The following is a 24,114-nucleotide window of genomic DNA, read 5'->3' as shown; positions in this document are numbered from 1 at the left end:
TACATTTAATCATTTGAAAGGAAATTATTAACTGCCTGCGTGGGCTTGGTGGAGTGTCTGCTGCAGCACTAATATCCATTTGCAGCTCTCAGTTTAGTGTATTTTATCAACTTTCATGCAGATAACAGGTTAAAGGAGTAAAGAAAGAAGAAGGGAGCAGCTGAACAGCACACGGAAGTGTAATTTAAAGAACTAAGAGCAAGCATGACAAAAGAAAGAGAAGATAACGTGTGAGAAGCTGAGAAAAAAATGAGAAACAGCAGCATGCTGTCTATCTACTATGAGTTTTTGGGGCGGTGAAGCCCGGCTCACTATTTTCAGCCCTATCTGTCAGTGCCCATTAGGCAAGCAATCCACCAGAGGGGAATGGGATCATAGGGGTTCCTGGGAGAAGAAAGGCACGCTACTGCCTTCATAAATTTTACCAGAAAATAGGGGAATTTTCCAGACAGAAAGTGGCACACGATTGTCTGATGGATCCGGAACCCAGACAACTTGCTGGCTAAATCAGGCCTCGCTGACCTCGTTAGGGGGCGTGTGTTGAATATTAATATGGCTGCCCTTGCATCTAGGTTACTGCTGGGTCAGGTTGACCTGGAATCTGTCTGCAAAAAAGGTACTTTTGCAGTTCTTTGGGAAAAGCACAGTTTCTTGTATGACATAGTCAAATGCTGATTAGTTTTTAATGTGTATGTTTTTGTAAAAAATATTACAGAAGAGTACATTTTAAAATATTAGAGGAGCATGTGAAATTACTTTCCACATGTCTGTCAAAAATGTTGACAGATGTAGCCTTAGGTCTAAGAAGCTATAGATACTTTTTCTTTTGCTATTTACATCAAGGACAACCAACTATGAGCTGAGAATCAGAGCTTGAGAGGGATTGAAGATCATGTTCTGGGATTCTGTCTGTACTTTGGCTTATTCATTTAGGACCGGAATATAAAATAAAATGTTTATTACTCCTCTATTTCCAGTCTTTTTGACAAGTGTTCACTTTTTTAAGTAGTTTTTATATTATATTAAGGGTGTAACAATTCATTTTAACAACGATTCAATTGATAAAATAATTAGTGGTTTCTGATCCAATTCATAGTCCATGTTGGTTCATTTTAAATCATCTGATTCACTGACCTAAAATGGATCCAAGACTTATTAAGCCAAACATTCTACCATTGTGAGTCAGAGATGAATACCTGAGTACTGAACAGTGCAGGTGAAGTTTTCCAGATTCCTTGTATTTCTTGGAGGATAATCAAGTGTAAATAAAATGTGGACAAGTAAACAAAAATTAATGGCAAATCTATTCACATCTTAATGTAATTAAGTTCACCCCACTGTTGTTTTTCATATAAAAATAATACAAAGAGAACCTTATTAGAACATTCTACCACCCTGTGTGGTCACATGTCTTTGCTAAATCTAAAGCGTTTGATCAGGCTTGATCATTTTCTGCTGCCATAACATGTGTGTTGTCCACCGTGATTTTCCAATGTCAATATAATCAATTCATTACATTTTAATTGATTTTTATTTTGGCATGGGTCGATTTGAGGTAACAACTTTTCTCAGACAGATCTATCTGGTTAGATTGTAGGAATACAAATCGATTCATTGATCAAGTCGATTAATAGTTGCACCCCTATTATATAAGCATTTTTTGTACTCAAATGTATGACTTCCATGAATCTATGTCTTTTCTTGGTGTTTGTTTTCTTCAGAAACACCAGTACCTTTTCAAAGCAGTGAAAACCATCTGGTTTCATCAGGAGACGTTAGCTTGGAAAACTCTCTTCACCACACAGACTCAGGGATTGGAGATGAGCAGGTGGTCAATGTCATAAATGGGTCGGACCTTGATCACAGAAGGGTAGGGCCCGGCGCCATGAGCAAGCTCATATCCACGCTGTCCTTGGAGGTGAGGAAGTCTCAGGAAAACCTTTCTGAACCTACCACTGTGGAGATACTCAAACCACACTCGTCCATCCTTGAAATCGGTCCGCCCAACAAGAACGTCAACATCAAGAAGATCCTGAAGAGCCTGGTAGCAGCTCCAATGGAGGGCACAGAGACCGGGCTGGATTCTTTGCTTTATTCAGATGCTGCTGCTAAAGCCCAGCCCATCCTGCCTGTCCAGTTTCACTCTTTTGACAGGTGAGAAAAAATTAATCTAGTGAATAAATAACACGACTTCATTTATTTTTTCAATTATATTTAGCTCAATTAAACAGGTAAAAACATCATCACCCAATCCTTAAACAAGTCCAGTCAAATGACAATTAACCCTTGTGCTATCCTATGGGGTCAAGATGACCATTGACGTGTTCTCCCTACCATGACAAAGGTTGATAAAGGAGAGGATTTCATGTAATCCATGGACACCAGTGACGATCACAAATCATTGAAAGAAAGAAAAAAGTTCAGCGCACTGTCTTGTGGGGTCTAGATGACCCAACTCCCAATGTCAAAGTGCCTAGGATAGCACAAGAGTTAAAGGAGATAAAACAGACATTTTTTGGCATGATGAAGCAACTTCGAACAGCTTGTAGCCAGTTAGGTAAACTTATCTATTACCTAGTTTTTCTTGAAACTTGTACAACAGTTTTTTTTAGATAATTTTAAAGTTACCCAATTGTTGTACAGATATATTTTTGAAAGAGGGCACTACAACAAAAAACAATCCATCAAATATTTATTTATTTATTGAAGATATATTTTCATATAAAACTTTTAAAAAGAATGAAAACTGAAGTTAAAAAATAGCAAAGATTTTGAAAGACCTGTAAAAACGACAAAAAATGACCAGTTTTTTGTTTTACCACTCTTTACCATTTTAATCAAGACCTACATTTACATTTTTTACAACTTTTATTTATCAACGTATATATTTTCTTTTGTTTCTTCTTCTTTAATTACAAGTTTTTGCATGTCGTGGTTTGCAGATTAAAATTTTAATGTACCGGTATTTATTGTTTTCCTAATCCTTTTTTTTTCTTTCAAAGATTCTTTTCACCTTTCAAACATTTTTTTTTGTCAGATTTTGGCCTCATTTTTATTTCTGCAGACCACTTTGGCTTTAACAAAACTACTAAACTCATTAACCGTTTGTTTGACTTAGTATCAGAAAGTGGGGCTAAAGTCTTAATTGTTTTCCTTAGTTTTTGTCAAAATAAACGTTTTCATTGGTTTAGTGTTTGGCATTATAGCCAAGCTGGTTCCCTCTAAGCACGGACACATCTCTCAGATTACTAAATCATGTTTATTTCAAAGCTTACAGCTATAGATATGCATCTGGTAGGCATCAATTCCTGGAGGTCTATTGCATATCGCGGTTTGTAGTCAGGTTGTCTATCAGATAACTTTTCCACAGCTAATTGCGTTGCGGTTCCATCATGCCTTGCACGTTGTAAATAAGCCATTTGGGTAGTTCCTTCTAGCCAGACAAATGTTTATTAGTTATCTAATATCTACAATCTTCTGTACAATATCTAATAGACATCCATCTACACTAGATATCTATTAGATAACTTATTTGCATCTACGGTAGATGTCTGTTAGTTATCTGATATATTTCTATGTGAATCAAATAACAAATATAGATGTATATTAATTACCATATAGACATCTACTGTAAAGGTCTATTAGATGCCTGATGGACGTCTACTATGAAATCCTGTGCCTAGTGGGTTGGGTTGATTTCTCAGACAAAATGTGGTTTTTATGGTAAAAGCGCCAAATTTGTAAAACACGTAAAACAGTAAAACACGTGAGCCACAAGAAAAATCCAAAGATGGCAGCCATTTGCAAAGATGGCGGCAATACACTCAGTTGTTACAAAATATTCAATGTCTATTTGTCCCTAAAAATATGGGCTGTTCATTCACAAAATGCAGTCTTTACACTTACCTACAGAATACATTCATATTAAATACATTTTAAATCTTGGATTTTCTTGTGGCTAACAAGCTTTTTTAAACAAGGAAATCCTAATGTATCCATGCCTAATTTCCAATTGTTCCTCAAAATGAACAATAATTTAATAACGGGTTCCACTGTTATGGGGAATCATAAGAAGTCTTGCTAATTTGATTAGCTTAAACATGTAACATGTTAGCTGATGCGTATGTGGATTTAGGGCTCCTACTTTCCTGTCTGAATTTCAGAGGAATTTCCATTTGTCTACCATTTATGTCAAATGGTCAAAGCGTGTTGTTTATGTGTTGTTTATGTGAGTTATGCTTTGTATCACTAGTCGGTTTGCAGATGTATGCAAAACATTATTCATAACGGCTCATTTTTGTGTTATCTGTTCCTTCAGCGAAGAAATCTCTGTGTTTGAAAGGATCTCTGAAGAACTGCAGCTTGTTTACATTCCTGGATTATATGAAACCTCACAAAAGATCTTTTTGGATTTGGATGTTTACAAAGCGACTGCTGGAGGTTTAAAGCTTTATGCCCATTTGAACTTTGTTATTTTGTTATTTAATATTTTTATTCTTTTAAGTTAGATGCAATGTAGTAGGGTCCAGCAGAGGATAAAATCAGGAGCAACAATGTGCTCCTGAGCCCCCTAAATGCTCTCTGCAGTGGAGTCTCATGAATAGGAGAAAGGATGGAGCAGTGTATGGAGCGGGGACAGCTGACAGGGTGGGGGTCTCCTGAGTGTCGATGACAGATTGAACAGAAGTGGCCACGCCACGACACTATAGCCAGCCATCCTTCTCACCACTCCCATCCATAATGGGAAGTGGCAGGCTGAAATGAGTCGCCACAGCAAAGTGTATTATTTTTGAAATGCTTTCACACAAGCCTCCTGACCACATTTACAACTTTGCTTCATGCTTTTCAAAGCACTCCTGCCGTTGCCTGTGTCTAATTGTTTGCCACCTGCCAGGGAAATGAGCTGCCAGAGATGAAAGGCTATTCATTTGATAGTTTAGAAAAAAGAAATTGGAAGTGACAACATAAAAAAAAATGGCAGGAAATTATTTAAGGAGAGGTGCACAAGGGCGAAACCACTCATAATTCTGTATCAAAGAGAAACACACAATAAAAATCATTGTTCATACATACTTTTAGTTTCCAACCTAGTTTTTAAAACATTACATACATCATTTTTACACATTTTAAAGTTTCCTTTTGTTTAAACCTTTTATCAGTTACAGTTAACACTGCAGAAGTCTCTCTCAGCCCCAGACCATATTAATATTCATCTTACATTAATCCCTGCTTTATTCCCTGCTACTCAATTAAGACAATCATATTAATAAAATATGCACTAGATAATCTATACATGATTCATGAGCACTTGGCTAATGAATTATTCAACATAAAGGTCCTGTGTTTTATCAACATCTTGTAAATTTAATGTAATGTCCTGACCATGCAAAAGGAAGTGGAGGCTTCTGCTGGAGAGAAATAAAATCCTCTACGATTAGATTTTTCTTCCTACATTTAAAGCACTGTATTGATGTTCTGAGATGTGTCAGTGTAATTTCACAAAGGATGACTGTGCGGAGCAGCTAAATAAATCATACCGCACAGCTGTATCCCTATTTACATTAATATTTCAGAGAGCTTTCTTGACTTTTTCTCATTCTCTCGTACTCATATTTGGAACTAAATATATATATATATATATATATATATATATATATATATATATATATATATATATATATATATATATATATATATATAGTGTTTTGATGTCATCTGTTATCTTTTAATACGAAACATAGTTCTGATGCTGTTGCTTTTAAATAAAATAGTATTACTTTTTTTTATATTTGGACAACTCAGCCATATACTGAAATATTTACGATAAACCGGCGGTTAGGCCTCCTCCCCCCTGTGTGAGCTTTGTTTCCCGTAGCGTGTTTTCATTTGATGTATGAGATGGGCTGCAGATATAAAACAGCCACAATAGACGGCAGTAAAAGTCTGTTGTTTTTAAATCAGAGGGATATCTGGGAATAGGCTTAGCTCGTGACAGAGCAAAGGTCTGGCCTTTGTCACCTGGAGCAGCTATTGGAAACTGGACGAGACATTACAGAGCAACCTCACAAACCCAGAGACCAACTGGAGATAAATTGAGAACAAGCTTTCTCTGATATTTAAGTCTGGCAGATCCAATTTCAGTCTCTACCTTTGGATAGTGAGATTTTACCCCATGGTCCGGGTGAAAACTCAATTCAGATTGGGTGCTGGGTGTGGATTAAAAAGTGATACTGCACAGTGATAATGCAAGCCTAAAAAAGAAGTTAAGGGCACACAGCCCAAATGTTCTACATCACTGTGCTGGCTTCTTTAAAACAAAATTTAGCTTCGTCATCTGGACAAAAACCATAGATAAGAGGTGAATTTTCTCTCAGAAATTATGCTTCAGTTAACCCATCGTGACGATCAGCACATACGTCGCTTTGCTTTGCCTTTGCAGTCAAGGTCAGTGTGGGTTAAGCGCCACGTTGTAATATGACAATGTGCCGCACCACGTGCCAAATAGTCTGCTTTTTGTGAAAAAGTGAGCTAAATCTAAAAAATAACAACAATAAAGTACTAGATTGGATATTTATTTCTTATGTAAGTGACCATGGCATAAGCGGGTAATGGCCTTCGAAGTGTGCATTTTTAGAAATTAACGCACTTAACGGAAGCAGCCTTCAGGTTTCTACCCCGTGCTTTAATTAATGTACACTTTGTTGGTCAATAACTCTTACAAATGTTAGAGAATTACTAGTGGCTTAGAGGTTGTTTCTGGCTTTTTGTGTGATTTGGTCATAACTTTACACTTTGTAAGTTTTCTATACATTTTTTTTTTTAATTAATAGGATTTATTGCTGCTTTTCTTAAAAAACAAAACAAAAAATAAATAAAAAGCTAAAAGGCTTTAGTTTTAAAGTGGATACAAATTTGCAAGTCTGGTTGTCTTTTTACATCTAACGAGAACACATTTGCCAAATCTAAAAGCTAAAACTATTTAATTACAGTTAAATTAACAGCCGCCCATTTGTACTGTATATACATTTAAGTCTTTAAAAATAGATACTTTTAAATGCGTTTTGTTAATTTACACATTTTCCTTTTAGGAATTTTTTTGTGCCCCCTTGTAAAGTTTCTTTAAGATCACTGTCCTGTTATTGGAGCAGTTTTATCATCTTTAACATGTGAAGGGGGTTGACACTTGTCATTCAATTGTCTCGGTCCATAGATTTTTAATTTTGTTTTCAGACTTTTAATGCTAAATGTCTTGATGTGAATTTCAACGGTAAATGCAAACTGATGCAAGACTGACTGTAGATTTAAAAAAAGAGACCACCACAATCAAGGCTGCAAAACTTCATATGTTTTCTGGGGTCAACTTATTAATTTAGTAGTAATATGATTAACAAATATTCTCTCTGTTACTCTGACTCTAAACAAGTTAGGAAAAATAATATATTTTTTTAAACATCTACTGTAATTATAAAGTTTAAAAAATGCTGGACTTTAAATATGTAGTTGTAGCGTTAAATACGTTAATTCTTCTCCAAAGGGTTCTGGTAAATCGCCTCTCCGTCCTGGGGGAGGATCCCTCCTTAATGTGGGCACCCCTGAGGTTTCTTCATTTTTTTTAATCCGTTTTGTTTTAGGAGTTTTTCCTTACCGCGAAGGGGGGTCTTAGGGCAGGGATGCCAGTTTGGCTTAGTCAGTTTGTGTTTTCCTATTGAACTCTATGTATTTATGATCCTTTTGATTTTATGTTTCACTTTTTCAATTACCGATACGAAGCCCATCGAGACGACTGTTGTTGTGAATTTGGGCTACACAAGGATTGAAACATTTTTTCTAAAACAGGTCTTAAAATTAATTTTAATTTATCAAAGGTTTTTACTGATTTTACATCACAGTTTGAGTTTTTTTTCAGACCACTCTAGGTTTACCAACTTGGTTGTTGTTTGAAAAACAAAACTTCTTTTTTATCTTTTCTAACTTTCTAGAACTTTTTGTCTATGGTTTGATCATTTATGCTGATGTAAATCTTTTTATTTCATTTTTTTTTAAGAAAAGAAAAGAAAAAAAGATTAGCTTCACTGCAACCTGCAATCATACCTAAAAATAGAAAAAAGGTGCTGTCAACATGAGGAAACAAAATGAGGCTTTCTGCGACTTTGTGTTCTTTGATTAAACACATCATCTTAGTAAATCCATAACAGAGTGGAAACAGACAGGAGGAGCCAATCTAAGAGAAAGTGTAGAAGCATAAATGCTGGCTATTGTGTTTATTTCCTCATGTCTTGCTTTAAATGTGTGTTTGTGTGTGTATGTTTGTCTTTGATACTTGACTTTGAGAGATGGAGTTACAAGTACGGATGTTTATCTTTGGGCTGTGCAGACTAATGAGTTGGCATGCTCTAGCTGGCGGGACTGAAAAGCAGAACATGCAGGGGGAGCATGGGGGATAGTTCCAGTTTCCCCTCTTTTCATGAAATTTTGATTTTTAAGGAACCCATTTTAAAAAATATAATATAGAAAGTTGATATTTGAAAGAATACTCTCAAAACAAATTTAGTATGATTTATTTATTTATTTATTTATTTATTTATTTATTTATTTATTTATTTATTTATTTATTTATTTATTTATTTATTTATTTATTTATTTATTTATTTATTTATTTATTTCACTTCTGCTTTCAGCTTTCTTTTTTTAGGTCAACTTTTAGTATTTGACAAAATCCTCCATTGTGTCTTCTGAATATTTGGTTCTTGGTCTTCTTGCTATATTAGCAAAAATGTATCACATTTCAATCCAGCTGTACCTCACATCCAGACATATTTTTGGCTTACATTTTAGGGTAAAATGTTTTTTTATGTTGACAAAATCCAAGTTTAAATGTTTGCGTCGTTGCCACTGCCTTAGTCCTTTTAATGTCCTTCTCCAATTTATTTGACAAGGATGTCCTCTGCAAGTCCATTATTTGTAGCATCCTAAATATAAAGTTTGGACTCCCTGAATCTTTTTTTGTGCAAATTTGCCCTAAATGTTCCCTGTGTGCTTTCTGTAGGAGTGTGGTGGTGCCAGTGAAAAAAACGTCCCCTGGAGGTTTAGCTGTTAACACACTGGGAACCTGCAGCAGCACCTCCCCTGGGTTCACAGCTTGCAGCACCCCCAACATCTTTGCAGCTGCCTCTGCCACCCCGAAAAGCATGATAAACACAACTGGTAGGTCGAACTAAGGCTTACTACTTCCAGAACAACAGTCTTGCAATTATAACCATTGGGTTTTTCCTTTTGAGCGACCACTTTGTATTAGTCATGTGAATTCCAAGAATAGAAACAAAGCACTTCCAACCATGTGAGTCTGCAGGCTTTTTTGGTTACCACTAGATGGCTCTCTTTACTCTTACTTCAAAATCAACCCACATTCCCCTCACAAGAAAAAAACTACATTTTTTTCAGTCTGTCTGTATGGTGTAAAATGCCTTTCTAAATTTGAGAATCAGTCTGCAAACACTTCTATTCTGTGTTTTTCAAATACCTGTCTGACCGCCTGACCTCCTTCACCTTAAACTGTCAGGCTACTTTTCCCAGAGCTCTACTGTGTGGAGGTGATTTCACCTTAGGGCTCATGTATTCTTGGCCTCTGAAAGAACCTACTTAACACCAAGAGCTGTAAGAAGGTCCATGGCCTTGTTAATGTGTGGTGTTAGAGTAACGTTTGTCTTTTTCTGTGAACTTTCCAGTAGGAATGTGAGAAATGTGTGCAAGTAAGTGTGCTTTCAGCTGACACCTAAGGCTTTCATCCAGACCCCATGACCTCATCCTGACTGGTTTTAACTTATCACAAGGACAGTCAGAATCGGTTTTTTATGCCAAAAACTTTATTGACAAGGATGTCATCTTTAATGCCAGAGCAAAGTAACCAGTATAATATTGTTTTTATATACTGTGTGATCCGCTTTTCTTTTAAGTTACTGCATACACTATTAAGGCTTCCTTATTCAGGTTTAAATACTTTGTTTGTTTGACTCAACATAAACATAAAAATAGTAAATCAGCAGCTAGCTTATGGGATCTTTCTTGTTGTTTGATTTCAACTAAATGTAGAAAAAAAATGGGCAAACTTCCTGAATGTGACCAAAAATACAAATATTTTTCACTTGATAAGTTGGTCATTGTTGATAAAAATGCATTTGTATTAACCTATTGGTGCCTATTGATGCAGATATGCATCAAACCTCCTCAAAACTGGATGTTTTATTTGTATTTGTTTATATCTGTTCTGTTTTCCTAAATTTAAATATTTATATTTTTCCAAACATATTTAATGTCATTGTTTTAAATTGATTAAAATGTTAGATTTAATAAATATTTTTTAATGGCATACATCTTAAATGTTTATATTCTCTTTTATTATTATGGCCTTCTTTGTCTTTCTGCAGGAGCCACTGAGTCGACCTCTGCTTCTTCTGCTTCCTCCTCCTCTTCATCCAGTTTTGTCAGTCGAGCGACCAGTAAAAACCTTCCAGCCGTGCAGATGGTGGCCCCCATGCCTGAAGACACAATGGAGAGCATGAGGTACAACATGGCTGTTAAAAATCCTCCACCTTTAACACTGAGCTCATATGTAGTCAGCACGTACACACTACAAAACGTCTCTATAGTCCTTTTTTGAGATGACAATCTCTCGTTTTTTTTATTTATTTTTAATATCCTTATCCTTGCTAGGAATTTTGCACACCCGTAAAAATAAAAATAGTTCTGTGAATTCGGTGAATTTCTTTTTCTTTTTTTTTTTGTGCATGCAGGTCAGATCTCGTCTTCCTTTAATAGTTTGTTGCATCAGCCTTTATGCCTACTCTTCGGTCTTTCTTCAATCCCGAATGTCTCTTTTTCTCAGAACATCAGTGTGTGTAGCTACAGGGCTACAGATTTGGTTGCTATGGCAGCGGTAACTGACATCATTTAGTGTCACTGTAAAGGGTATGATGGTTGTTTCTCACTGCAGTGCTGTCTGAAGTTAACTTATATTTAGTCTAGGGCTGGGTTTTACTTCACTTAAAATTACTCTATAAATATTATGTTGTCTTATCGTATGATTGTAGGTTTCCAACTCCTAAAATAAATAAGTCATGTTGGGTTTTTTTGTTTTGTTTTGTTTTGCTTTTTCTTTTCATTTCAGTGCCTTTTGTGAAACAGACCTCAATCGGTTGTGTAACAGACTGACACCTCCTGAAGTCAAACCCTTTAGCTCTCCGGCAGTCTCCAGAGATGCGGGCCAGTGTCTTAGGCAAGGACATCTCTGTTAGTCACATAGAAGTGCATTTTGCTATTTTTTAAGCTAGTCTGCCATGCCTCTGCTATGCTTCCTTGTGTTGCTGCAAGGCATATTACACTACTCTTTGATGCAAAATCCTGTTTCATGCCTTCCACTCGTCTCTTGGCTTTTCTCTTTCCTACTGCTTTCTTGCTGTCCATCGCAGCAGGAAAAACTAAGAACAGTTCTCCACATGTTGCTTTTTCTCTCTCTCTGTCTCTCTCTCCCTCTCTGTTCACAGAGATACACTGCAGCTCAAACTGTATCTCTGTTGATATTCAGTCTGGAGTTGAATGCCTGTCTTTTTCTGAGCCGCTTCGATAATGTCAGGCATGTAGTGAGCATGTAGGAGATATGGAGCATCCTCCACAGAGCTGAACAGCTGTGATCTCACTTGCAGTTCTGGTAACACCTCGCGCCAACATGCAAGCAGCTGCTGAGAGGGTTTCACAAATCTTTGAACAACTCTAAATTGTCTGTTGCTGACATTGTGGTGGAGCATAGATAACTCACTTGGTTTGCACCTATAATAAGTCTTGGTCACCTTCAACAGACATTAGGACATTTTAGCAGCCTAGCTGTGCACCATCTGCTCTTAACTGTTAGCACAACGTTCTTCTGTCTGTCAGAGGAAGTGTCAAATTTTATCTCTTAAAGCCTGAACTTGCTGTGACTTTTCTTTTCATGCATTCTCTTTGCCAGCATCACTACAAAGCTAGAAAGGGCCTTGGAGAAAGTGGCGCCGCTTCTGAGGGAAATCTTCGTGGACTTTGCACCCTTTCTGTCCCGCACTTTGCTGGGCAGCCATGGACAAGAGTTGCTTATAGAAGGTACATATGTCTCTTGATTGTGACGTTCATCCTAAAAAAACATTGTGTGCATCTCTAATCTGTATTTCATGCATATCACTAGATGATTTTTATATATATATATATACAAAGGTGGTCAAAATTAGCAGTCACTATTTTGCATTAAAGTTCTAGATCTGTCCATTTAAACTTTCTTTTTTTCTTTACCTCTAACAATGAGTGATTTCCTTTATACACCTTTGAAGCTACATGTTAGACATTGTTAGACACAGCATCACAATCAATCTTTTAAGATACCTTGTTTATACGATATAAATGATTGCCTCTTATTGCTTTGGACACATTGTCTTAACTTTAGTTCCTAACAATCTGCTGTGAATTGTCAGTGGGCCATTGCATTGTTAGATGATTAATTAAAAGTATTTCAATGTCCAAAAAAATAAATTCCAAACATACCTTTACATAGAGGCCCACGTTCAGACTTCCACTGGCACACAGCCTTCTGTCATAAAATCAATAATATGCGACCCCCAGCACTTTCCAAGAACTGTGTACGATTTCTTGATTGTGATTAGCTAAATTAAGTTATAAGCAGTTGCAAACCTGTAGCAACAACCTGTGGCTACTTGACCTTTAAAGCCTTAAAGTTCATACAAGAAGATATTTGTTTCCGAGATCAAAACCACAGTGGTCTGTACTTCTAAAACCAAGATTTGTACTTTTTCCTGCTCAAATAATTTAAATTTAAAATCCAGATTTTATTTTTTTATTTCCTTCCTTTTCTTTCTGGTATTCAAATAAGAAATGCACAAAATCTTTTGCTAAAAATGTGTTGAGATGTAATTCTGTTTTATGTGTTACCATAGGGGTTCAAAGAATGCAGGTCAAAAGGATGGCCCTCACACATTTTCACTTCCCCAAATCTGATTTCTTTGCAAAAAGTTTGGCCGCCCCTGATTTACATAAGGAATGTCCTCTGTTGTCAAAATAAACATTTAGAAAAATAAATTGAATTCAATCCATTGTGTTCTGCTTATCGTTCTTTGGTAAACTTATAATTAGCAGGTTTGTTTAACTGCTGAAGTCGGAGAAATAAAATGACACGTATTTATTATTGTTTCTGTTCAGAATGTAAAAATTTAGTTGGAAAGAGGTTTCTTCTTTTTTTGTTTGTCCTAAACTTTATTTTTCTTAGGATGTACTTGCATCATAAAAAACAACTCACATGATCTATATTTATACAAAATTGGTTAAAAATGGGCCAGATAAATATTTAAATCAGGGTAACAATGCAATAGTGTCTTTGCAAGGTAACTCTTTGATTTTTCAGTTATTTTCTTGATGAATTAAATTAATGAATTGATTGAATAATTGAATTTGCTCGCGCAAATTTGTGCAATCCAACTGCTCTACATTCTAATCTGTAGAGTCTTGGGGCTGTGTAAAGGTTTGCTATAATATTTTCAGCCGTCACATTGGCGGCATCTCGTAGACGCACTCGTGCCTAACCTCAAGGACTCCATGTCTGCTTTTGTGTCCTCTGTACTTTGTTCCTTAAGCTTGCATTGGGTTATTTTCACAAGAACCAACTGTCACTGCAGCCAATATGCACGTCTCTTCCTCTACTTGTCTTCAGTGCAAATGTAAGCGTGTGGCCTCAAGTGTCTTGTCTCGCAAGCAAAATGCTATTTTTGCTTTCTCTCGTTGCCAAAGTATTTTCTCTGAAAGTAAGCTCAGCCACTTGTAGTTTGTGAGGTCTGTAGTCATTTCTTACTGTAAAAGGGCTTTAGGAAGAAAGATTTTTGACACAATTGATCCTCTTCGTCTGGAGCAAAGTTGGATTATAGTTGTTTTTTTTTTTTGCAATACATTCTACTGCTATTATATGCATTAATAAACAACAATACATTTTTTTACAGTTTTAATTTTAACACGAAATGCTGGGCTTGAAATTTAATGTTTATATCTGCTTTGAAATTGTTTTCATAAAAAAAAAATGTAAACTTTAAAATGAGTTCAAAATGTGTGTTTATGTGCATGTATGAGTATATTAATGTAAAAAATCTTGCCAAAATGACTTTTTTCTTATCTCTGCCTTTTCATCTTGATTTACTTTTGATTTTCTATAAAGTTATATTTATTGTGCTTTTAATGTTTATTTTTTTACCTTTGTTTTGTACAGTGTCCTTGGGTTCCTTGAAATGCACTTTTAAATAAAATGGATTATTATTATTATTAGAAATCTTAACAACTAGACAGTTTTCCTCCAAGATTAGATCCATGTAATGGTGCCATACATATGAGTGCCTGTGAAAACCTGCTTAAATGTCAAGATTGAGGGGGAAAAATCAGGTACACTGCCCTTGACAAGCGTGAATATGTCTGTTACCCTTTCACTCAGTGTCTGTCAGTAGACTGACCAAGCTGACAACCTGAGCTGATGTGAAGCTGCAGACTGTAACCTCACAAACAAGGTCACATATAGACAGCTGGATCCTCAGAGTTCTTGACCAGACATGCTTAACCTTGTCTGGGTTTGTAAAATGTGCTCCCTGACACTGACTGTACACAAGATTTGTAAAGAGTCTAAGTACATGGATATACTTTAATGCTCTCACATGCTGATAGAATGTATAGCTTTAGTTAGCCTCTTGAGATTATCTGTGTTATTTTTATTTCTTGATCTTCTTTTGCTCTCCTATTCCTCTTTCTGCTTTGCTTCCTGGCACTTCCCAGCCACACAGTTGAAATACTGTGCTGCGGTGCAAAGGCGCTCCATTTACCAGTAATTACCAGCCATCCATCACCCCTTAGATTGCCCGGGGTCAAGCCCTCTTGTGCCCCGTGTGCCCCTTTCCTTCACCCTGTTCCTTCAACCCCTTTTCTGGCATGTGGTCATTGCAGCAATTATGTTGAGTGCACTTTGAGCTTCCATCTTGGAGTTGGTGGGTGAGTTCTGTGTGCGAACACTGCTGCCGTTGTGATGGCCGCTGCCGGCTTCTCACTGTCCCCCAAGTGGCCCAGCCTGCCGCCACATCACCCTACAATGCCGTATTCACCTGCACCTCAACCCTGCCCTGTTTACAGGAAACGACTGGCAGGCAGTGTTTGAATGGAAATGCATTATGTTTGTCTACGAGCACAAGACCAGGGTCAGACGGCCACCTGACTCCTGTGTCACACTGGACTGACTTATGGCTGTGCATGTCACTGCTATAACAAGAGGTCAAAAGTGGCACTCTGTGAACAAGAGAGGGGTCACATCCTCTCAGAGTATAGTTCCCGAGGACTCTCTCTGCTCATATACAGAAATGACAACACAGCAAGATAATGCATCCATCAGAAATGGTTTTTGTTTGTCACGGAAATAACTTTCTTTCTCTCTGCAGTTCATACTAAAAACTTTTATTCAAATACTTTTAAATTGATGTCAATATTGCATTTAAACATGAATATTCTTATAAAAATTGTCATCTTTTTAATATTTCTTTACACTTTTAATTTGTTGACTTTACTAGAAGACAGTGTAGAAACAGATTGGCTTGAAATATAATGGTAATTAAGATATATTTTAAAATTCTCATGTTTTGCTTCATTCCAATATTTAAGATGCAAATATTACTAAAGACTAGAACAAATTAAATATTTTTTAGCTCGTTATCTTGACAAAAATGACCCGACAAATATATATTGTTATCCCTGACCGCTCTCATGTACCCTAAAATATAGCAGAACTTGTTTCTAAAATAATACCTAAAACTGTGAATATTTTTCTCACCCCTGATTGACACCCTGTCATTCATGAAGCGTTAGCAGCTGTGTGGCATTGAGCTCCACTCCTACAGCCTCTAATTAGTCCTACAGAGTTGCTTTCGCTGCTGATTGCACCTCACAATTCTCACTAGGTGCAGCAGGAAGGTGCAGAATATAAGAGCAGTTTCAGTCTTTGTTTCTACAAATGAGCTTTTCACACCTGCCCATGTTTCATTAGAGAGTTGTCTACTTTGATATCTTCCACTCTCCAAAATGGAGGTAGGAAAGAAGCTGTGAATCTTTCGTGAGTATGCGGAACTTGCAAAAAGTAGAGGCGTGACAGACGCTCAAGTGTTTGCTGTAGGTTTTATTTATTTATTTTTCTATGCAGTTTTATTGCAGAATGTAAGCACTAATTAAAATATTGCATATGCATTTTATTGTTCATAGTTTCTTAAATGTATCTTCTGTTTTTTTTTTCTTTCAGTAGTGGTTTAATAAAAGATATTAACAATAAATTCATTGCCCTTTCTCCTCAGGTCTAGTGTGCATGAAGTCAAGCACCTCTGTAGTGGAACTTGTCATGCTACTTTGTTCTCAGGTAAGTCTTTTTCATCTCAAGCATTACTATTTTTAATATTATTAAATTATTATTTAATAATATAATTAATGTCTTAATTATGTTGTTGTTTTTTGAAGCATATTATCTGATCTCGTTAGGGATGTTCCTATCAGTGCATTTTCTTCTTGTCTCGACTAATAAATTGCCCTTATGGAGTTTCTTGAATTCAGCGGCTTTCTTGCTAAACCCAACAGGTTTAATCCCAAGCCTTCTTCCAGGGATCAAGCCCCACCTCATGCAGTCCTGCTAGTGACTGATCACCTCTAAGCTGACCCTCAGAATCCCTTGTTAAGTCCATGTTTTAGAGAAGGTCAGAGCCCCAATGTAGCAGTTAGAACAGGAGATATTTAACATACCTTCTGTCAGCCCATCAGTCTTGTGTCAGGAGCCCATAAGGAAGCCATTACTTGGTGCCTCTTTGTGAATCCAGTCTGCAGGGCCGAAGACTTGAAGAGGTGGATTGCCACTGTGTGCGCTCTGTGGTATCCTCTGTTCAGAACGATCTTCAGCAGGGAGCTCAGCCTGTATTACATGGAGCTCATTATTCAGGGGCTTCTCTCTAAAAATGTTCATAAACGGGGCAGCCAGCAGTGAGTTATTGTTGTTCTTGTGATGGTCCCCTTTTGTGATGCTTTTTTTTCCCTCTGAAGAGTCTGTAAGAAGTTATTTTTTTCTTTCCAGCTGTAGGATTTATAGCAGATGAGAGTGTCAGCATGCTGTCTAAGTCCTCCCCCACCGCCCACTGATAGCATTACTGAGGCTCCAGAGGTTTCTGCCATTAGGGGCTCTGGGGATGAAACCTTGGCTGAGATATTGATCAGGCCATAAGACCTTGAAAATGGACTATGCAGCTTGAAGTCTACAGCTTTTCAAACAAACATGAGCCATTACCTTTGCACCTAGTTCAGTATTTTCCAATCAACTTCTATTAACACCTAAGAAGATTTAAAAAGTCATGATTTAATGATTGATGAGTATTCTTTCGTATTGAGATCATTCTAGTGAACATTGGCTGACAAAACTGTCAAACTTTGACCCATCCTTTACCTAATGCAGCTTTAATATTTTAAGACAGCTAAGAGGGCATTTAGTTGACCTTTTAGTCCTTCTCTGCTTTGTGACCTGCCAGTTTTTTTGAATAAATTAGTGCTAATGATCTGCCTTTTCTTGTACATGCATACTAATCTTAGCAGTCATCATGTGGCTGGCCCGGGCTTCAGGCCCTGTGCGACTCTCCTCAGCCTGGGCAGCTGTATAAAAAGGTCAAGCGGTTCTGTTTCTTGTAACAGCTTAAACATATAGCGGGGGATCTAGTAGTGGAGCCAGAGAGATTTACTGATGGAAGGCCTCCAGATGTGGAGAGCACAACTGCAAAGCCAGGCAGATAAAAGCAAAGGCTCCTGCGTACTGACAGGTTGGATTGAAACCCCAAAAGTACCCTGCTGAATTTCAAGAAGGTGAAAATGGGAGGAGAGCTATTACTCTGAAGACCCAAGAGCTGCTCACTGAGTTGAGAGTTCAGCGGTTTGAAATGTTTTTTTTTCTTTCAATAAAAAGACAGAAAAACTGCACCATTCTTCCCACAATATTGTCAGTAGTTATGATTGCTAGATATTGGTGGCAGAGCTAGAACATTTTATATTGGGGAGGCACACTTTGGGAGGGGGGCAAATGAGAACAGATGAGTCAAGGGCTATTATTAGGATCAAAAAGAAATATTTTTATTATTGTTATTAATATTAAGACAGCAGTTCTTTGAACTGAGCTGTTATTACTATTATAAAGCAGAAAAAAACAAGTGAGTAAGTAATTGGAATAAGTCTGTTTTATTACCACTCAACAGGAATATGGAACAAAGACTCACAATTCCAGTTAAAACAGGAAATATCAAATATCTGGGTATCTACTTTTCCCCCAAACTATCAGAACTGGTGCAGCTAAACCACAACCCATTACTGAAAAGCATACAGGACGATCTAACACGCTGGACCAACCTGCCTTTGTCACTTATGGGCAAGGTAGCCACGGTTAAAATGAAAATCTTACCCAAAGTTAATTATCTCTTCTCAATGATTCCCACACAACCGCCATTAAAATGGTTCAAAACATTAGACTCATCCATATCAAGCTTTTTATGGAACAACAAACCTGCAAGAATTAGTCTAAAAACTTTAAAATCTGCAAAAAGCTGTGGAGGATTAGAACTACCTAATTTCCACAAATACTTTCTTGCAAATAGATTACAATATATCTTAAAATGGTTAAAAAATAATCCAGAAACCAACTCATGGTTAGACTTGGAACAGGTGTTATGTGGAAAGATCAACCTGTCACAGCTACCATTTATTAGCCAAACAGTTAAAAAACAGGATTGTTTCAAAAGCATTAATATAAATGCCACCTTAACAGCCTGGTGGGAATTTCTCAAAATATCAAAATCATCAATTCAACCGTGCAAAATGACACCCATCTGGAACAACCCGGACATCCTTATTAACAAAAAAATGATTCACTTCCCAGCTTGGCAAGCAGGGGGCATAAAACAACTAGAGCACGTAATTATTGATAGAAGATTCATAACCCCCCAGGAACTTCAAGACAAACATGGAATAAATAACTTCTTGGAATATCAGCAACTTAAATCAAGTATTACTAAAACGTATAAAATTAAAGACGACGATTTAAAGCTACCAGATGTAGTTACCACTCTGATTAATTTTTCAATGAATAGAACTCTCTCCAAAATTTACAAACTTTTATGTAATTTAGATAACAATATTGCCCTTCCAACAAAAAAATGGGATGCAGACTTGAGCATCAGCACAGATGAAAGCTTCTGGTCAGAACTTTGTCTAAACACCTTTAAACTGACAAAAAGTCCAAATCTGCAGCTAATCCATCTCAAAACTCTTCACAGAATTTACTACACTGGACAGAGGATGTTCAAGATGGGTCTCAGTAACTCAGACATTTGCGAGCACTGTGATAATAATCTACCCGACAGCTACATGCACGCACTGTGGTTCTGCACTCCTGTCCAGGCTCTCTGGCAGCAGGTATGTGCCGATCTATCAGTCTGGCTTAAGGTTTCAATCACTGCCTCACCGTCACTTTGTGTGCTTGGTGACATGAGTGCCATCGATATAGAAGAAGGATTAGCATCTATCATTTTCATAACTCTTTGTATTGCCAAAAAAACTATTTTAATAAATTGGAAAAACAAGAAAAATATAAACATAAGTCAACACAGAAATCTGCTGTTTGATCATATCAGCTTGGAAAAAATGTCAGCCCAAAGCTCAAGTAACTTTGAAAGAATTCAGTCTCTCTGGTCTCCTGTGGTTGACTCCATGACTTAGGGGGTGGAGGGCTTGGTCGTCGCTGCTCCTTGCCCTTCTGCCGTGGTTTGGGGTGGGGGTCGGGGCTTCCGGTGCCTGGCGGGGGCGGTGGGGGGCTCCGTTGGTCGGGGGGTCGGGTCCGGTGCCTGGGTGGGGCGGGCTGGGGCGCTGCGTGGTCCTCTGGGCTTGGGTGTGGGGGTGCGTGGTGGGGGGGTGGGGTGGTGGTCTGGCTTGGCTTGGGGGGGTGGTCCCTTTGCCTGTGCTGGGGGGGGTTGGCGGGGGGCCCTGCTCGGGTGGGGGGGGCCCAGCGGCGCCGGATGGGCTGCCCATCTGCACCTGGGGCTGGGATCGGCCCTTCCCTGGCTCTGGGACGGGACGGGACAACCCTCTCGGGGCCCCCGGTCGCTCTGGGTGTCACCCGCTTCGGCTGCGGGGTCTGGGGTGGGGCGGGGTGGGGGGCTTGTCGGCCCTGTCCTGTGGGGGGGCGTTCTGGGGGGGAGGGGGGGCCCATTATTAGTACGGGTCGGGGGGGGGCTAGCGGGTCGGGGTCTCCGCTGAGGCAATCGGTGGTTGCCTCGGCCGGTTGGCCTCCTCGGTCCCGTCGAGGCCTGACCAGAGCTCTTCTAGGGCCGGCGTCTGGGGGTGGGGGCCTGGGCTTGCTCCGGGGGGGGCGACGCTTTCTGGCTCCTCTCTCTCTGTGTGGGGTGGGTGGTGCCGGGCCTGGGGTGTCGGCGCCTCCGGGGGTGGGCCCCTGGGCTGGGTGGCCCTGGCCCCTTTGCTGGGGGTGGGCTGGGGGACGGCTGTTTGACCACCGGGGGACAGTCTACCAGCTGTCCCCAACTTACCCCCTTCCTTATATAACCTCATATTAGGGTGAGGGGGTGGGGGGTCTAGCCTGCGATGCGCCTTGGGGGGGGGGCTACTTGGGAGTGGCCCCCCTCCTATGGTTGCCGTATGGAGTGGGCCCCCCCTCTTTCGGTTTTATTTGCACCTTAGACATGTAGGGTCCTTGGTAGGGGGGGGTGCTTGGACATCACTGCAAGCAAGCAGCAGATGTCCTCCTGGCACCCTACCCGCCAATTTTAACCGCACCTTAGACATTTAGGGCCCCTTGGTGTGGAGGGTGAGGGGACATCACTGTGAGTAATCAGGAGATGTCCCCTTAGTGCCCTACTCGCCAATTTTAACTGCACCCCCCTTAGTACACACACCCCTCCCCCTTCAATATATACATTCAAACATAAACACACACACATGCACACAAACACCCTCTCAAACACCCATACACGCACACACATTTTACAAGGAAGGTGGGACCTGGGTCCATCTGTCCCCTACCCCTTCCCTGGTGGGGGGTGCGGGCCCCTTGGCGATGGCGGCCGTGTCCCTTGGGTGCCGGCTCCCTGGGCCCGGCGGTGCTCTCTCCGCACGGTGGGGGGGTTCATATTACACCTGAGCCGGGGGTGTTCGTGTCCCTGGGGGGTGGGTCCTGGTCCTTGCCCCTGGACGCTGGGCCCCGCCAAACTTCCAACATGGCCGAGCCTGGTCGGGCCATATTTATAACATCCCTTGTGGGCCGCCCTTTTTTCCCCGGGGTTCCCCCCTCCTGGGCGGGGGCGGCGGGCCCCTGCCTTGCTCCTACCTGGACCAACCGTGGGCCGGGTGGGTGGCTGCCTGGAGTGCGGAGCGGGTCTCCCTTGGGGGGTCCTGGCTCGTACCTGGGGTCGGGGCGGGGGGATGCCCGGAACTCCTGGGTGGTGGTGGGGTGCTCGTCTGGGGCTGTGGGCGTCCCTCTCCGGTGGGGCCCTGCGTTGGGCTCTTCCGGCGCGGCGGGGGGCTGCTTTCCTGGCTGGGCTGGGGCGGCGCTCTCTTTCCCTCTGCGCCTCCCTGCTCTCTGGCTCTGGGGGCCTCGCGGCGGTCCTGCTGGCCCTGGCCTGGGTGGCGGTCTTGGTCGCCCGGGGGGCGGTTGTTCCCTGCCTGTTCCCGTGTGGCGTTGGGGGGGCTCCGGCTGCCGCTGCTGCTGCGGCGGGGGTATGGGTGTGGGGGTGGCTGGGCGCTCCTCCTCCTTCTTTTCACATTCCACCATCCATTTTAGAAGAACATAAACACTCACCTGAGCACAGGTGTTAGCTCACCTTTGCACTAATAGTTTGCATGATTGAATGAATGAAAGATTTCACACTAGTTGGTTTAAAGGCATAGGTATGCGTTCGTGAACACTATCTGTTTTGTGTGCATGTTGACATGTGGACATTTTTGCGGCTAGCAGGTGTGTTGATAATATTTGAGTGTGTGTGAACAGGCCCCGCCCTTTTTGTACTACATTTGAACCGTACCGTAACGATAAACAACCAGTAAACCTGCCTGCTCTATGCTGCTTCATGGTCTTACCCCCCTTCCCCTCCTATTATCACCCTCCTACCCCCCCCTCTCTCTAACGTCCCTCTCTCTTCTTCCCCTCTTTCCTTTTCCGTCCGGTCCAACACCAAAGATTTTCAAACATGATTGAAATTAATAAAGTTTGGCCTCAATTACAAAAGGGGTTTATTCAGACATACCTTTGGTTTGTCTGAAGATGAATAACCCCTCTTGTTAAAATAAAATATGTCCAACACAAGAGGCCCTCAGCTCTCATCTGTTTGCCTAGCTGTTGGACAGGACAAGTTAAAAAAAAAAGAAAAAAAAAAAAAAAAAAAAAAAAAAAAAAAAAAGAAAAAAACAAGTGAAAAATGTCATTCATCTCCAATTTCCTATTAATACCAATTTCCTATTGCCAATGCATGGAAATGGCGCAAATTCTGGCGAATGCCAGAGCGCTGATGGGCCAGCATACAACATACAGAGGGATAAAGCAAATAATTTTAAGGGCATACTTATTTCTGCTACGCTTAAAGAAGCTTGTTAGCTTGTTATAATGAGTTCTTGACAAGTTATTTATTTTCAAACCAGAACTATATATATATATATATATATATGTATATATATATATATATATATATATATATATATATATATATATATATATATATATGTGTGTATATATATATATATATATGTATATATATATATATATATATATATATATATATATATATATATATATATATATATATATATATATATATATGTATGATTTGACAATTTTCTATGCCTTCCCTAGCTATGCATTCCATAGCTGCACCCCACTTGTGGAGATGCAATGACAATACTCAAAAATTGAGGGGCAAAGCTTTTTTGCCAGGGGCAGCTGTCCACCCTTGTTCCCCTGTAGCTCCGCTCCTGATTGAGATTTTCAAGAATATCATGAGTTTAATTTCCTTTTGTGAAATGTTTTGTTTACAAATAAAAACAAAATGGCTCAGTGGATCCACCTTTACTACTAAACTTTTTTATGACTGTGCTACTAAATCAACTTCCAGTAACCAAAGGTGCATGATTCTGGCCACGGTGTACATTTACATCAAGGATCACATCTTTTTTTCTCAAGGAGGTGCATGTCAGGCCTTATTTTCATTCAAACAGCAGCAAAGGACTTTTTTTAATCTTGGCCGTCAAAGGCAGTCTCCATTGGGAGTACTGATCTTGAGTTAAAAAAAAATAAAAAATAAGAAGCAGAGAGCACTGAAGTGCTATCTCAGTTGTCAACATGCGCTCCTCAGACACGACAGCCAGTTTGACTGGTTCATGCCATACCTCCGCTGACCTGCTGCCACTTTTCTGACACTGCCCAAACGTAACATCTGCATTGGTTTTTCCTATTTATTTTTGTCACGTGAGCGCGGTGAGACTGGAGCGTTGGAGAGCTGGCTGTACATGATCCCTGTCCAAGTCAACAACAGCCTATCCCAGGCAGATACTGTAACTGAGGAAAAAGGGTCATGGGGAACATTTGGAGACCAGATGCTCAGCAGTTTGTCAGCAGTATCTCCCCGACTTAAAGCAACGTAGGGTCAGACTGTGTAGTCTTGTGTGAACCTGTATGTGTCAGTCACGACAACTAGCATGAAAACATTTACCCATACATAATAATGTCAGTGTCAGTTTTTCTTTTCTTTCTGGTGTGCAGAGAACTGTGTATGCTGCCTGGGTACAGAGGATTATAGATATAAATTGTATCACCATGCAGCTTCTAAGGTGGGATTTATATTTCTATTAAGCAGTATTATTAGTAACTAAAGCAAACTAGAGGTTTTTAATTTGAGCATAAATAAAAGAAATCTATACTTTTTTGCAGTTTTTTCTGCTTTTTCTTTTCTTCTCTGTTTCCCTTTCCATTTGCACCTCTGTGAGGTT

The 24,114-nt window shown here is 39.6% G+C and overlaps 1 protein-coding gene across 4 annotated transcripts in view; it reads left to right on the top strand.

Annotated features, from left to right (window-relative positions):
* Window positions 1–24,114, top strand: part of LOC101155372 (neurobeachin) — a 215,693-nt gene that overhangs the window by 88,458 nt on the left and 103,121 nt on the right. For 2 of the 4 annotated variants that reach the window (XM_023961236.1, XM_023961239.1), the window contains exons 29-33: window positions 1,722–2,154; window positions 9,047–9,204; window positions 10,425–10,560; window positions 12,002–12,129; window positions 16,401–16,462. In XM_023961236.1, the coding sequence (XP_023817004.1) occupies window positions 1,722–2,154; window positions 9,047–9,204; window positions 10,425–10,560; window positions 12,002–12,129; window positions 16,401–16,462 (917 nt within the window). Of the gene's footprint in view, window positions 1–1,721; window positions 2,155–9,046; window positions 9,205–10,424; window positions 10,561–11,164; window positions 11,273–12,001; window positions 12,130–16,400; window positions 16,463–24,114 lie in introns of all 4 variants that reach the window. The other 2 variants (XM_023961238.1, XM_023961240.1) reach the window with 2 other exon arrangements.

This window comes from Oryzias latipes, chromosome 13, assembly GCF_002234675.1.
Source record: "Oryzias latipes chromosome 13, ASM223467v1".
Taxonomy (NCBI): Eukaryota; Metazoa; Chordata; class Actinopteri; order Beloniformes; family Adrianichthyidae; genus Oryzias; species Oryzias latipes.
Note: the sequence above shows the minus strand (reverse complement) of the source record. Positions and strands in the feature narration are given on the sequence as shown.